This window comes from Narcine bancroftii, chromosome 2, assembly GCF_036971445.1.
Source record: "Narcine bancroftii isolate sNarBan1 chromosome 2, sNarBan1.hap1, whole genome shotgun sequence".
Lineage (NCBI taxonomy): Eukaryota > Metazoa > Chordata > Chondrichthyes > Torpediniformes > Narcinidae > Narcine > Narcine bancroftii.
The window spans coordinates 359,085,918-359,099,523 of NC_091470.1; the positions used below are offsets into that span (position 1 = coordinate 359,085,918).

Consider the following 13,606-nt stretch of genomic DNA (forward strand, 5'->3'; position numbering starts at 1 on the left):
GGCTCCTCTATAGGGCTCCTCTATAGGGCTCCTCTATAGGGCTCCTCTATAGGGCTCCTCTATAGGGCTCCTCTATAGGGTCCTCCTTAGGCTCCTTTATCGGGCCTCTATAGGCTCCTTTATCGGGCCTCTATAGGCTCCTTTATCGGGCCTCTATAGGCTCCTTTATCGGGCCTCTATAGGCTCCTTTATCGGGCCTCTATAGGGTCCTTCATCGGGCCTCTATAGGGTCCTTCATCGGGCCTCTATAGGGTCCTTCATCGGGCCTCTATAGGGTCCTTCATCGGGCCTCTATAGGGTCCTTCATCGGGCCTCTATAGGGTCCTTCATCGGGCCTCTATAGGGTCCTTCATCGGGCCTCTATAGGGTCCTTCATCGGGCCTCTATAGGGTCCTTCATCGGGCCTCTATAGGGTCCTTCATCGGGCCTCTATAGGGTCCTTCATCGGGCCTCTATAGGGTCCTTCATCGGGCCTCTATAGGGTCCTTCATCGGGCCTCTATAGGGTCCTTCATCGGGCCTCTATAGGGTGCTTCATCGGGCCTCTATAGGGTCCTTCATCGGGCCTCTATAGGGTCCTCTATAGGGCCCCTATAGGGTCCCCCTTAGGCTCCTCTATAGGGTCCCCCTTAGGCTCCTATAGGGTCCTTTATCGGGCTCCTATAGGGTCCTCAATAGGGCTCCTCTATCGGGCTCCTCAATCGGGCTCCTCTATCGGTCTCCTCTATAGGGCTCCTCTATAGGGCTCCTCTATAGGGCTCCTCTATAGGGCTCCTCTCTATAGGGCTCCTCTCTATAGGGCTCCCCTCTATAGGGCTCCCCTCTATAGGGCTCCCCTCTATAGGGCTCCCCTCTATAGGGCTCCCCTCTATAGGGCTCCCCTCTATAGGGCTCCCCTCTATAGGGCTCCCCTCTATAGGGCTCCCCTCTATAGGGCTCCCCTCTATAGGGCTCCCCTCTATAGGGCTCCCCTCTATAGGGCTCCCCTCTATAGGGCTCCCCTCTATAGGGCTCCCCTCTATAGGGCTCCCCTCTATAGGGCTCCCCTCTATAGGGCTCCCCTCTATAGGGCTCCCCTCTATAGGGCTCCCCTCTATAGGGCTCCCCTCTATAGGGCTCCCCTCTATAGGGCTCCCCTCTATAGGGCTCCCCTCTATAGGGCTCCCCTCTATAGGGCTCCCCTCTATAGGGCTCCCCTCTATAGGGCTCCCCTCTATAGGGCTCCCCTCTATAGGGCTCCCCTCTATAGGGCTCCCCTCTATAGGGCTCCCCTCTATAGGGCTCCCCTCTATAGGGCTCCCCTCTATAGGGCTCCCCTCTATAGGGCTCCCCTCTATAGGGCTCCCCTCTATAGGGCTCCCCTCTATAGGGCTCCCCTCTATAGGGCTCCCCTCTATAGGGCTCCCCTCTATAGGGCTCCCCTCTATAGGGCTCCCCTCTATAGGGCTCCCCTCTATAGGGCTCCCCTCTATAGGGCTCCCCTCTATAGGGCTCCCCTCTATAGGGCTCCCCTCTATAGGGCTCCCCTCTATAGGGCTCCCCTCTATAGGGCTCCCCTCTATAGGGCTCCCCTCTATAGGGCTCCCCTCTATAGGGCTCCCCTCTATAGGGCTCCCCTCTATAGGGCTCCCCTCTATAGGGCTCCCCTCTATAGGGCTCCCCTCTATAGGGCTCCCCTCTATAGGGCTCCCCTCTATAGGGCTCCCCTCTATAGGGCTCCCCTCTATAGGGCTCCCCTCTATAGGGCTCCCCTCTATAGGGCTCCCCTCTATAGGGCTCCCCTCTATAGGGCTCCCCTCTATAGGGCTCCCCTCTATAGGGCTCCCCTCTATAGGGCTCCCCTCTATAGGGCTCCCCTCTATAGGGCTCCCCTCTATAGGGCTCCCCTCTATAGGGCTCCCCTCTATAGGGCTCCCCTCTATAGGGCTCCCCTCTATAGGGCTCCCCTCTATAGGGCTCCCCTCTATAGGGCTCCCCTCTATAGGGCTCCCCTCTATAGGGCTCCCCTCTATAGGGCTCCCCTCTATAGGGCTCCCCTCTATAGGGCTCCCCTCTATAGGGCTCCCCTCTATAGGGCTCCCCTCTATAGGGCTCCCCTCTATAGGGCTCCCCTCTATAGGGCTCCCCTCTATAGGGCTCCCCTCTATAGGGCTCCCCTCTATAGGGCTCCCCTCTATAGGGCTCCCCTCTATAGGGCTCCCCTCTATAGGGCTCCCCTCTATAGGGCTCCCCTCTATAGGGCTCCCCTCTATAGGGCTCCCCTCTATAGGGCTCCCCTCTATAGGGCTCCCCTCTATAGGGCTCCCCTCTATAGGGCTCCCCTCTATAGGGCTCCCCTCTATAGGGCTCCCCTCTATAGGGCTCCCCTCTATAGGGCTCCCCTCTATAGGGCTCCCCTCTATAGGGCTCCCCTCTATAGGGCTCCCCTCTATAGGGCTCCCCTCTATAGGGCTCCCCTCTATAGGGCTCCCCTCTATAGGGCTCCCCTCTATAGGGCTCCCCTCTATAGGGCTCCCCTCTATAGGGCTCCCCTCTATAGGGCTCCCCTCTATAGGGCTCCCCTCTATAGGGCTCCCCTCTATAGGGCTCCCCTCTATAGGGCTCCCCTCTATAGGGCTCCCCTCTATAGGGCTCCCCTCTATAGGGCTCCCCTCTATAGGGCTCCCCTCTATAGGGCTCCCCTCTATAGGGCTCCCCTCTATAGGGCTCCCCTCTATAGGGCTCCCCTCTATAGGGCTCCCCTCTATAGGGCTCCCCTCTATAGGGCTCCCCTCTATAGGGCTCCCCTCTATAGGGCTCCCCTCTATAGGGCTCCCCTCTATAGGGCTCCCCTCTATAGGGCTCCCCTCTATAGGGCTCCCCTCTATAGGGCTCCCCTCTATAGGGCTCCCCTCTATAGGGCTCCCCTCTATAGGGCTCCCCTCTATAGGGCTCCCCTCTATAGGGCTCCCCTCTATAGGGCTCCCCTCTATAGGGCTCCCCTCTATAGGGCTCCCCTCTATAGGGCTCCCCTCTATAGGGCTCCACATTGTGTGTCAATGGAGTGCTCCACGATGACCGTTCGTATTTCAAAATCACGCTTGATCCTTCTGCTTCTTGCTGTCGGTAGAATGCATCGTGATCTATCGGTGCGTTACAGCGACTTGTCAGTGGAGTGCTCTTCGAACTGTTGTCTCGCAATATAACATCAAAACATCCACCTTGATGTAGATGTCAGTGGAATGCTCCACAGTTTCCCCTTGCCTCGTAATATCAGTGGAGTGCTCTCAGTCATTTGGGTTGTCACATTTCAACCCTTCTCGCTGCATCTGTGTCGCCACCTATTTAGACTCAATCACAATACTTCAATGGGATCGCACTCTGATATGCGTTGTAATATTGCCCATATAATATCAGTGCAGTGTACTTTGATGTAAGTTCATGTTGCAACATAATGCTTAGTGTGTATCTTTATTTTTGCGGCATAATGTGAGTAGCTTGCTTCCTGTATGGGAGAGTGCAACATAGTACCAGTGGGGATCTGAATGGAGTGTGTCCTGTCTCTGTAATTGAATGGACCCCCCCCCCCCACCCACCCACGCATCATATAACGATTTGGCAATGCTGTGCTCAACATATTTTTATATTTCAGTATCTTCTCAATGAGTGCAGCTTGACTTATCCATGTTCCAACATTGTGTCAATGTCCCACTCTTTGGGATAGTGTCTTGTATTGCAATAAGATCTTTTCTCTATGTCATGACATGGAAACATAATGTAATGGGCAAGTCCCACATTGCATTATCTTGTCATGTCATATCAATCCCTAAGATAGTACTTCATGATGGTAATTCCAAAGGGAAGTAGAAAAATACACCTGCCAGCTATGTGTACACATGCGTATGTTTATACAATGCACATACATTTTCTTTCTCTGTCTCTGGTCTGTCCTCTCACTCTCACTTTCTCCCTCACACACACACACACACACACACACACACACACACACACACACACACACACACACACACACACACACACACACACACGCCAGGTATATGGATATAAATGTTACTATATATATATATATATATATGTGTGGGTGTGGGTGTGGTGTGTTTTCCTCTCTCCCTCTCTTTGTCACACACCAGTAAAGTGGATATTGTATTAATAAAGGAACTTTTTTATTTGTTTGAATCTGATTCTGTTTCAGGGGCTGGTGAATCGGGAAAAAGTACAATTGTCAAGCAAATGCGGATCTTGCACGTCAATGGATTTAATGCTGAGTAAGTGCCGAGTGCCATGGTTATGGTTGAAAGTGAAGTTGCTTGTGCAGTAGTGGTGGGCCAGCAGGATATAGTAGGGAGGGGGAGGTGGAATCAGATGGATGGCTTAGTATGTGCATCTCCACAGAGGAAATGGATAGGTTTTGAGAACATAACTTTGTATTGTGTGCACGTGTGTGTGTGTGTGTGTGTGTGTGTGTGTGTGTACACACACGCATACTATATATGCACACACACACGTGCAGATTCTCTCTATTATATCTTTGTGTATTTATATGTACAAATGTGTGTGTGTGTATATGTCTATATAGAATCTCTATATACACTGTATTTATGTGTGTATGTATTTATATAAAATGAAAGTATATATTTCCAAGGCATGGTGGTGTGTGGCAAGGGGGGCAACTTCTGAAGTGTTCCCATCCCCTTGCTACCCTTGTCCTTCCAGCTGGTAGAAATTGTAGGTTTGGTAGGTGTTATCTAAGAGTTGTTGTCTGAAGCATCGCCATGGTGTTCTTATTCTGCTTTATCCCAAATCTACATTTGGGACATCTTGAGAATAAGAACACCATGGTGACAGCTCCCCCTCTCCCAGGTTGATATGTCATGGTGAATTAACATGCTTTGCTTCCATAACTGTGATGGATGCCTTACAGCTGAATTTATTTTAATTGTGAGCAGAGGGAACGGAATATTTGCATGTAATAAATCAAGCCAATTCCTGTTCAATTAACACAGAGAGAAGAAGATGAAAGTGCAAGATATCAGGAAAAATATTAAAGACGCCATAATGGTAAGTGTTTGAATAGTTTATTGGCTCATTCCACAATAAATTGCACAGATGTGACTGAGGGGCTTTTTTGATTTTTGCATGGGAATACAAATACAGCTTTGTCACTCAAATAAACTATCTTAGATTAATCTCCATCACTGTTTCCTATCCATTTTTAGACAATTGTCTCAGCAATGAACACTTTAATACCTCCCGTCCAGTTAGCCAACCCTGAGTACCAGTTTCGATTGGATTATATTAAGAGTATTGCCCTTCTTTCAGACTTTGAATACACACAGGTAAGAATCATTTACTGTTTAAAGTTTGATTGTTAGAATTGCTCTTGCTTTTTGTCTTTCTCCCTGAAAATGGAGAGTAGGAAAATGAAAAATAGTCATAAAAATGCATGGGAAATTTGAGGAGATGAGATCTCTCCGTTAGCTCTATTGAGTGAAGTGCGGAAGCCTGCAGAAGCTGTGATGGTAGTAAACACATGCAGAAATTCTGGAGGATCTCAGGTAGTCTCGCATTGTCCACAGCACCTAAAGATATATTACTGGCATCAAGGTATAAGCAAAAAGCAGGCAGGCATCTTAATTAAAGACAGGAGATTAAGGGAGAAGAATGGGAGGGGGAGGAGTCCAGATCCACAGCCAAAAGGAGTTAATTAGCTCTGGAAGGTAAAAGGGAAGAAAGACAGAACTCCTCAGGGAAGGAGATGGGAAGAAGAGGGGGCGGCAGGGAGGGGAGGTGGTTTGAGAAGGAACTGATTGCAGCTGTGACTTCCTGTCTTCATTCTTCAGTTGAAGACCACATAATACTATGATATTATTTGTTAGGTTGACAAAGGATTCACTTCTGACTGTTGGTTGATTTACAGTGGAATCTGCATTAAGTTGAATTTCTGTATGACAGTCCTCTGTAAACCAGGGAAGTTTGTTTGCCTGGACTTCATTCAGATACCTGTCTGCTTTTTGCTTATACCTTGAAGAAGGGCTCAGGCCTGAAACGTCGGTAATATATCTTTACCTCCCATGGACGCTGTGAGATCGGCTGAGTGCCTCCAGCATTTCTGTGTGTGTTTTTACTAGCTCTGTTCTTGACCAATGTTGTTTTCAGTGAAATGAGATTTGCATAAAGTTGGTCATTTTGTCGTTGAAGCCGGAGTTCTGATGAAACTTGCAAAAATGCGGTGTAGTTGAATGAAGGCTTCGTTCTGATCCTGTGATCAAGTGCAAGTACTGATTATTTCTGATTTGAAGGACATGACAACAGCAATAAGTTTGGTGGCAAAACCAGCCACCTCTTGTAGGACCTGGCATATGCATTCATAGCCCACCTGACCAGATCATTAAGAATTGTGATAATGTTACTGCCATGGAGTTGTTTATCTACAGGATTTTCTGATTAAATTTGCAGTATTAATACACCAATAACTCAGCAGTCAACCTTGCATCATTGATATTGATAGGTAGGTGCTACAAAACTGAATAGAAATGTACTGTAAATACACCGAAATACAGCTGGTCCCGAAGTGCCCAGAAAAGGCATATATCACCGTTGTTTCAGGCCTGAGCCCTTCGTCAAGCCTCCCTCTGGGTGCTGAGGGACCTGCTGAGTTTCTCCAGCACTTTTTTGTATTTACTGCGATCTGTAAACTTTCTCATTTGACTAGAAATGTACTTTGATGATTTTCTTGTCGTAAAATTCACCTTGTTGTTTGTAACATTACAAGTTTATCTCTGTGTTCTGCAATAATTTACAAGAATCCACTACTTTGGTTTCCTGCTCTAAAAGAATGTACCATGTTGACACAAACGCAGTGAAGATTTTAAATGGAAAATGTTGATAGAAGAAAGATTTCTTTGGATAAAAGGTGTTTTTGATGTTTTGCAATTAAGATTGAGTTTATTCGCAGCTTTTGATACGTGTTATCTTGAGTATCCTGAGTTAAAAACAGTTGCAAGTATTGTGAAATATGTTTGTATTTACTGCTGTAGATTACAAAGACCAAAGAGCAATCATATTTTTAAATTTGTAATTAAGTTTAATTCGTCTTGTATCTTTGGACTGTCTTGGTGTGATTGTTTAATCATGCATTTTGCTCAGGTTAATCGCTTTATTTGATGGAAAACACTGTCATCTGTATTTATGGCAAAAAAATAATTTCCCGCATACATTGGTCAGCAAAGAGTTCGCTTCCTCAACAATTTTGGGTGTATTTGCTGTTGATTGGGAGAATTAGTTTAAAAGTTTCCTATCACATATAGGAAACATATTTTAAGTCTATCAATGTATTGCCCACAAAGCAAGCTGTTTTGGTCACCCCAAGAATGCCTGGGCATGCACTCAGTGCAGGTGCTAGGCAAATGTTGTCTTTGGCCTGGACATGCTTGGTCAGAATAGATGCAGGCAGGCTATAAAAGCAGCTCATATATAGAGATGCTGTGCATTACATTAATATAGATTGAACACTTCAGGCAATAACATAGTGAGCATTCTTAACAATAGCATTTATTGTCTTCAGGAACATTCAGGAAAATCCAGGAGCAGAAGTGTCTCATTAATGCCGCAACAGCTGCGATACATTCTGTTACATTTGTGGCGAGTATACACTTAAGGCTCAAAGTCGTAGCATGACTGCACTTATTAAGAAAGCCTGTGAGCTCTTCTTCAGTTGTAAAATCGATGACCAAGACAAACCCTGGGCTCCTCGCATTTGTTGTGCAAAAATGTGCAGTCAACCTGACAATATCATGATGCGATTAAACATGCTAAATTCACTAAAAGTTCACTTAATGTTTCTCCAACTTCCTACAGGATTCAAAAAATCTGGAATCATCTTAGATCTTCAATGATCTTATCAAAGATGCCACGGTTAGCATAGGGGTTAGCGCAATGTTGTGACTGTGTCAGTGACCAGGACCAGGGTTCGAATCCCACGCTATCTGTAAGGAGTTTATTAGTTCTCTCCATGTCTGTGTAGTTTTTGCCCTATTTCCTCCCACCGTTCAAAATGTACCGGGAGTTATAGATCATTTCAGTATAATTGGACGGCATGGGCTTGTGGGTCAAAAGGGGCTGTTATCATGCTGTATGTCTAAACTTAAATTTAAATTTAAAATTTATGTTCAGCCTGATATTATAATGTCCATTATAATCCCCAATTTTTTTCAGGAAGCAAACCTTTTGAAAAAATATTGTTGTCCAATGTTATCGATGTTATTCAAAAGAGAATTTTTAAATTTTGTTCTAAAGAAGCTTGTAATTCTCTAATGGTGAAGACTTGCATTGACTTACTGATGGCACAGCTCCAAGTGGTGAACCTCGACTTTCTTCAGATGCACTTTTGCCTAGTGGTATCCTTATTGTCTATTGTTCAAAAACTGTGTTGAAGGCAAATTAGTTTGATACTATAATTTTATGGATTTCTGTGGTTTGAATTTCACGTTCTAGAATTTACTTCCTTAGACGTCTGGAACATAGGAACATAGGAAGTAGGAACAGGAGTCGGCCAAAAATGGCCCATCGAGCCTGCTCCGCCATTCAATACGATCATGGCTGATCTAAAATGTCTGCATCGACTCTTCCCGGTCTTTCCTTCAATAGACTATCTTCAAATCTAATTCTTGGGTCATGACATTCTATTTTGTTGTCCAGATTGTGTTAATGCTCTACTGAGTGCCTTGGGTCATCTCGCCACATCAAAGATGCTATATAAATGTTCTGAAACCATTTTATCAAAACATTATGAAGATGTAAAAGCACTCATTCTGATTACTGTAATTTCCTCCTGCGTGAGCGACTGAAATGTTATTACATTATCTTTTGGTTTACTGGCAAGTCATAGAATTGTTACTGTGCAAAAGGAGGCCATTTGATTCATTGTGTCCTTGTAGCGCAGTGGTTCTCAACATTTTTCTTCCCGCTCACATACCACTTTAAGGATTCCCTATTCCATAGGTGCTCTGTGACTAGTAAGGGATTGCTTAAGGCAGTATGCGAGTGGAAAAAAAAAGTTTGAAAACCATTGTTTTAATCGACTCGTTATGTGCACGGTTTCATAACTCCAAAGGAAATGGGTCAATGACAATTTTTCTCAAACAAAATATTTCAGTAAAATTGGGTCAAGAGCAGTGATTCTCAACCTTCCCTTCCCACTCACCTACCACCTTCAGCAATCCCTAACTAATCACAGAGCATCAAAGGTGTAGGGATTGCTTAAAAGTGGTAGGTGAGTGGAAAGAAAAAGGTTGAGAACTACTGTTGTAGCTCTTTGTAGTCATCCAAGACACTCGTCTGAGTATGACTCCTAATGTGTGATAGGGCCGTCGGGTGTTGATGAATGGGGGTGGGGGAGGAGACTAACAGACAAAAGGTGTTAATGGTGTTAGAACCATTCTTCTCTTCTCACTCTCTCTCTCTCTTCCCTTTTTACTCTGTCTCCTTTCACAGTAAAATCAATTCTCACCTGTCCTCTTATCACATCCTTTCTTAACCACCCTATTGCCATTGGTGCTCTATGGTTAGAAATTGATTACTTAAGGTGGTAAGTGAGTGGGGGAGGGGGGGGGGAGGAAAGGTTGAGAACCACTGGTTTAGGAAGTACTGTAGAGCATCACCCCTTTCTCATCAAATTTTGAAATGCGAGAGAAAAGAGCTGAGCTGATATCATTTGCAATGTTCTGATACTTACATGAGAAATAAGTTACCTGATGTCATAGAATTTGATACTGATAGCCTAGATTGAGCCTAGATCAGTGGTTCTCAACCTTATTTCCCCAATCACGTATCACATAAGGTGCTCTGTGGTTAGAAAGGGATTACTTAATGTTGTATGTGAGTGGGGACAGAACGGTTGAGAACCACTGGCCTAGATGTTGCTATTTTAAGTCGACACTGGACATCAATGGTAAAAGTGCAGCAGATCATGGGCTGATTAGGTCAGCCAAGGTATAGGATGGAGAATTAAAGTGGAAGGCATTGGAAAGCTCGGGGTCACCCCTGGAGTTTGTACTCAAAGAGGTCACCCAATCCGAGATTCCCTGGTGCCGAGGAGTCTGCATTGTGAACTCCAGATTGGGGGAATCGCAGATCTTAACTTGGAAGGACTCTTTGGATCTCTGCCTGGTGAGAGGGGAGAGTGAATGCACCTCCTGGGGTTGCATGGAAAAGTGCCACCAGAAAGGGTGTAGTGGATTCACTTTCTCTTCTGATTTTGCTCTCTTGTTGCCAGAAGACAAGTCCTCGGCAGAGGCTGTAGCTACGTTCCTCTCCAGCGGAAGAATGTTTTTTTTTGGCCACATTCCTCAACCCATAGAGCAAACCCTTCCTCCTGTCTTCAAAAATCTCACTCTACCTGGCCCCGATCCTCTCCAGATTAATTCCCTACTAACTGCTGACACACCTTGTTTCCTGCGCTCCCCTAAAACTCACCAGGGACCCTGTTCCCGTACATCCTTGTAACACCATGGGGCCTTGGTTCCAGTGCTACTTTTAAACTCATCAGAGACACACATCTCTTTAAATTTACCAGGTTCACAGGAAAACCTATTATAATGCAATGTGTGGATATTAACAGGAAAATTGTCCAAAAGGATCTGGCACCACTCGATTTTATGGAGTTTTACTGCAAAGTTCTGCTAAGAACGTCTCCTCACATCCCCAGTAAATTTATGAGATCTCAAGCCGTCACACTGTGCAATAAAAGACCCTTTGAACGATTCTTTTTTGCCTATCATTTATATCCCAAGAAAAACAAGTGAAGAAGTTAACATTTCCTTATCATAATCAAAGAGAACAATCTCACATTTTCCACTGACCACAGTTTTGATTTGGTTGTAATTGGTTAAACAGTGGAAGGAATGATCACAGAAGGAATCTGGACTGATGGTACCTCGTTTGTTTAAACTATTACGCAACTGTAGGCAGATATATTTTGTAAAACTATTGACTGGCTTTGAGATCAATAAGTAACCTCAGGTATTTTTAACTCTGTTAACTTTAAGAGGTGTTTCCAATTATAGAATTAATATTAAAACCAGCACTGAAAGTGTGTTAACTGTACAAGGCCCAATAATAGAAGCCAGATTAAATTGGCAGTTTTTGAACAATATATTTTTGCACATTTCCTTCCTTCCTTCCTTCCTTCCTTCCTATGCTGAACACTTACAGCTCAGAAGCCTCACCACCACTACGGCCCGGTTCGTGTTAAATGATACTAATGGAGCAGTGGTTTGCACTGGAGAAAGTGGATGATGGTATATCTACGGTGAACCTAGGTAGCTGGTTCCACTGAGAACTCAGTGGAGGGCAAGGATGTCTTCGGAGCATCAGAGTATGTTGCACCCCTACTGTGACACTGTTCCACTTTTTGGGTGTTTTGTTCTGCTACTCTTGTTTTTATGCTGTTCAATAAAAACACAATGCTGGAGAAACTCAGCAGGTCACACAGCATCCTTACCTTACCCACCACAACACAGGATTCCACTTGTACTTACCTATTACAACACAGAATTCCCCTTGTCCTCACTGATCACAACACAGGATCCCCCTTGTCCTTACCTACCAAAACACAGGATCCCCCTTACCCTTACCTACCACCATACAGAATTCTCCTTGTCCTTGCCTAATACCCCATTAGCCTCTGTATCCAATACATTATCCATAATTTTCGTCACCGACAACAGGATTCCACCACTAGTCACATCTTCTCCTCTCTGCCTTCTGTAGGGACTGCTTCCTCTGTGATTCCCTCATTCACTCATCCTCCAGTATATAGACTCCCTTATCCACTTTTCTCCGGTATATAGACGACTACTTCGGGGCTGCCTCATGCACCTGTGATGAGCTTGTCACGTTCACCCACTTCGCACCCAACTTCCACCTGATCTCAAACTCACCTGGTCCATCTCCGATGACACTCTCCCCTTCCTGGATCTCTCTGTCTCCATCTCAGGAGACCAGCTTTCCATTGATATATACTACAACCCTTCAACTCCCACAACTATTGGACTACACTTTCTCACACCCTGTCCCCTACAAGGATTCCATCCCACTTTCTCAATTTTTCTATCTCCGCTGCATCTGTTCCCAAGATGAGGTCTTCCAGTCCAGAGCTTCTGAAATATCTGCCTTCTTCCACAAACGTGGCTTTCCCTCCACCTCCATCAACTCAGCCCTCACCCACATCTCCTCCATTTCCCGCTCATCTGCCCTGGTCCCTCTATCCACAGATGCAACAAACATAGAATCCCCCTCAGCCTCACCTACCAACCCACCCAACCTCCGCATCCAACACATCATCCACCAGAATTTCCTGCACTTACTACAGGATCGCACCACTAGACACATTTTTCCCTCTCCTCCCCTCTCGGCCTTCCACAGGCACCACTCCCCTCATGACTTCTCCACCCATCGCACCCCCGGCACCTTCCCCTGTGCCCGCAGGAGGTGCAACGCTTGTGTCCACACCTCCTCCCTCCCCACGGTCTGGGCCCCAAACAGGACTTTCACATGAAGCAACACTTCACTTGTACATCCAGAGGACTTATTAACCACATCTGGTGCTTCCTTTGTGGCCTTCTCCACTCGGGAAGACTGGTCGCAGACTAGATCGCTTTGCTCACTGCCTCCAGGTGGCCGACCATTTCAATTCAGGGTCACACTCCCATGCTTACTGGTCTGTCCATGGCCTTGTGTACTGTCCCACCCTGACCACCCACAGATTGGAGGAGGAACACCTTATTTTCCGTCTGGGTACCCTCCAGCCAGATGGTATGAACATCGACTTTACTGCTTTCCATTAAACCTGCTTGCCTTTTCTTTCCCCTCCCCCTTTCCTGTCCTTCCAGCTCTTTCACACACACAGCCCTGCCTTTCCCCCCTCCCCCTCATTGCTGCTGTCCCCTCCCTCCTTTCTCCACCTTTCATCTCCTGCTTTGCCACCTCCTCTTCCCCCACCTACCCTTTTGTTTGGACACTTGCCAGAGCCCGAAACTCCGGATCTGTATCTTTACCTTTGCTACAGAAAGGACTCTGTGTGACCTGCTGAGCTTCTCCAGCATTTTGTATTTTTACCTCCCCACCCCCCCCGCACCTTCTCTTGTGGTCGCAGGAAGTTCCCCACTTGCGCCCACTCCTCCTCTGTCACCACCATTCAGGGCTCCAAACAGACCTTCCAAATGAAGCAACACTCCATGGGAGTGATCAACTACATCTGGTGCTCCCTTTGTGATCTTCTCGAATTGGTGCTAGTACTGCCTGGGCAATCCATCCGTTTTAAGAAATTGATTTCATCACAGCATCAACAATGACCTTACAGAATTTGTTTGCTCCGGTATTTTAGATCATAAGAAATAGGCCATTCAGCCCATCAAGTCTGCCCCACCATTTAATCATGAGTTGATTCATTTTCCCACTCAGTCCCACTGCCCAGCCTTCTCCCCATAACCTTTGATACCCTGGCTAATCAAGAACCCATCAATCTCTGTCTTAAATACACCCAGAGACCTAGCTTTCACAACCTCCTGTGGCAATACATTCCACAATTTACTACCATCTAGTTGAAG

At 46.1% G+C, this 13,606-nt stretch overlaps 1 protein-coding gene across 5 annotated transcripts in view; it reads left to right on the top strand.

The window, feature by feature from the left end:
• Positions 1 to 13,606, top strand: part of LOC138755796 (guanine nucleotide-binding protein G(s) subunit alpha) — a 369,610-nt gene that overhangs the window by 99,786 nt on the left and 256,218 nt on the right. For all 5 annotated transcript variants that reach the window (XM_069922424.1, XM_069922426.1, XM_069922428.1 and 2 more), the window contains exons 2-4: positions 4,192 to 4,264; positions 5,003 to 5,057; positions 5,216 to 5,335. In XM_069922424.1, coding sequence (XP_069778525.1) covers positions 4,192 to 4,264; positions 5,003 to 5,057; positions 5,216 to 5,335 — 248 coding nt within the window. The remainder of the gene's footprint in view (positions 1 to 4,191; positions 4,265 to 5,002; positions 5,058 to 5,215; positions 5,336 to 13,606) is intronic.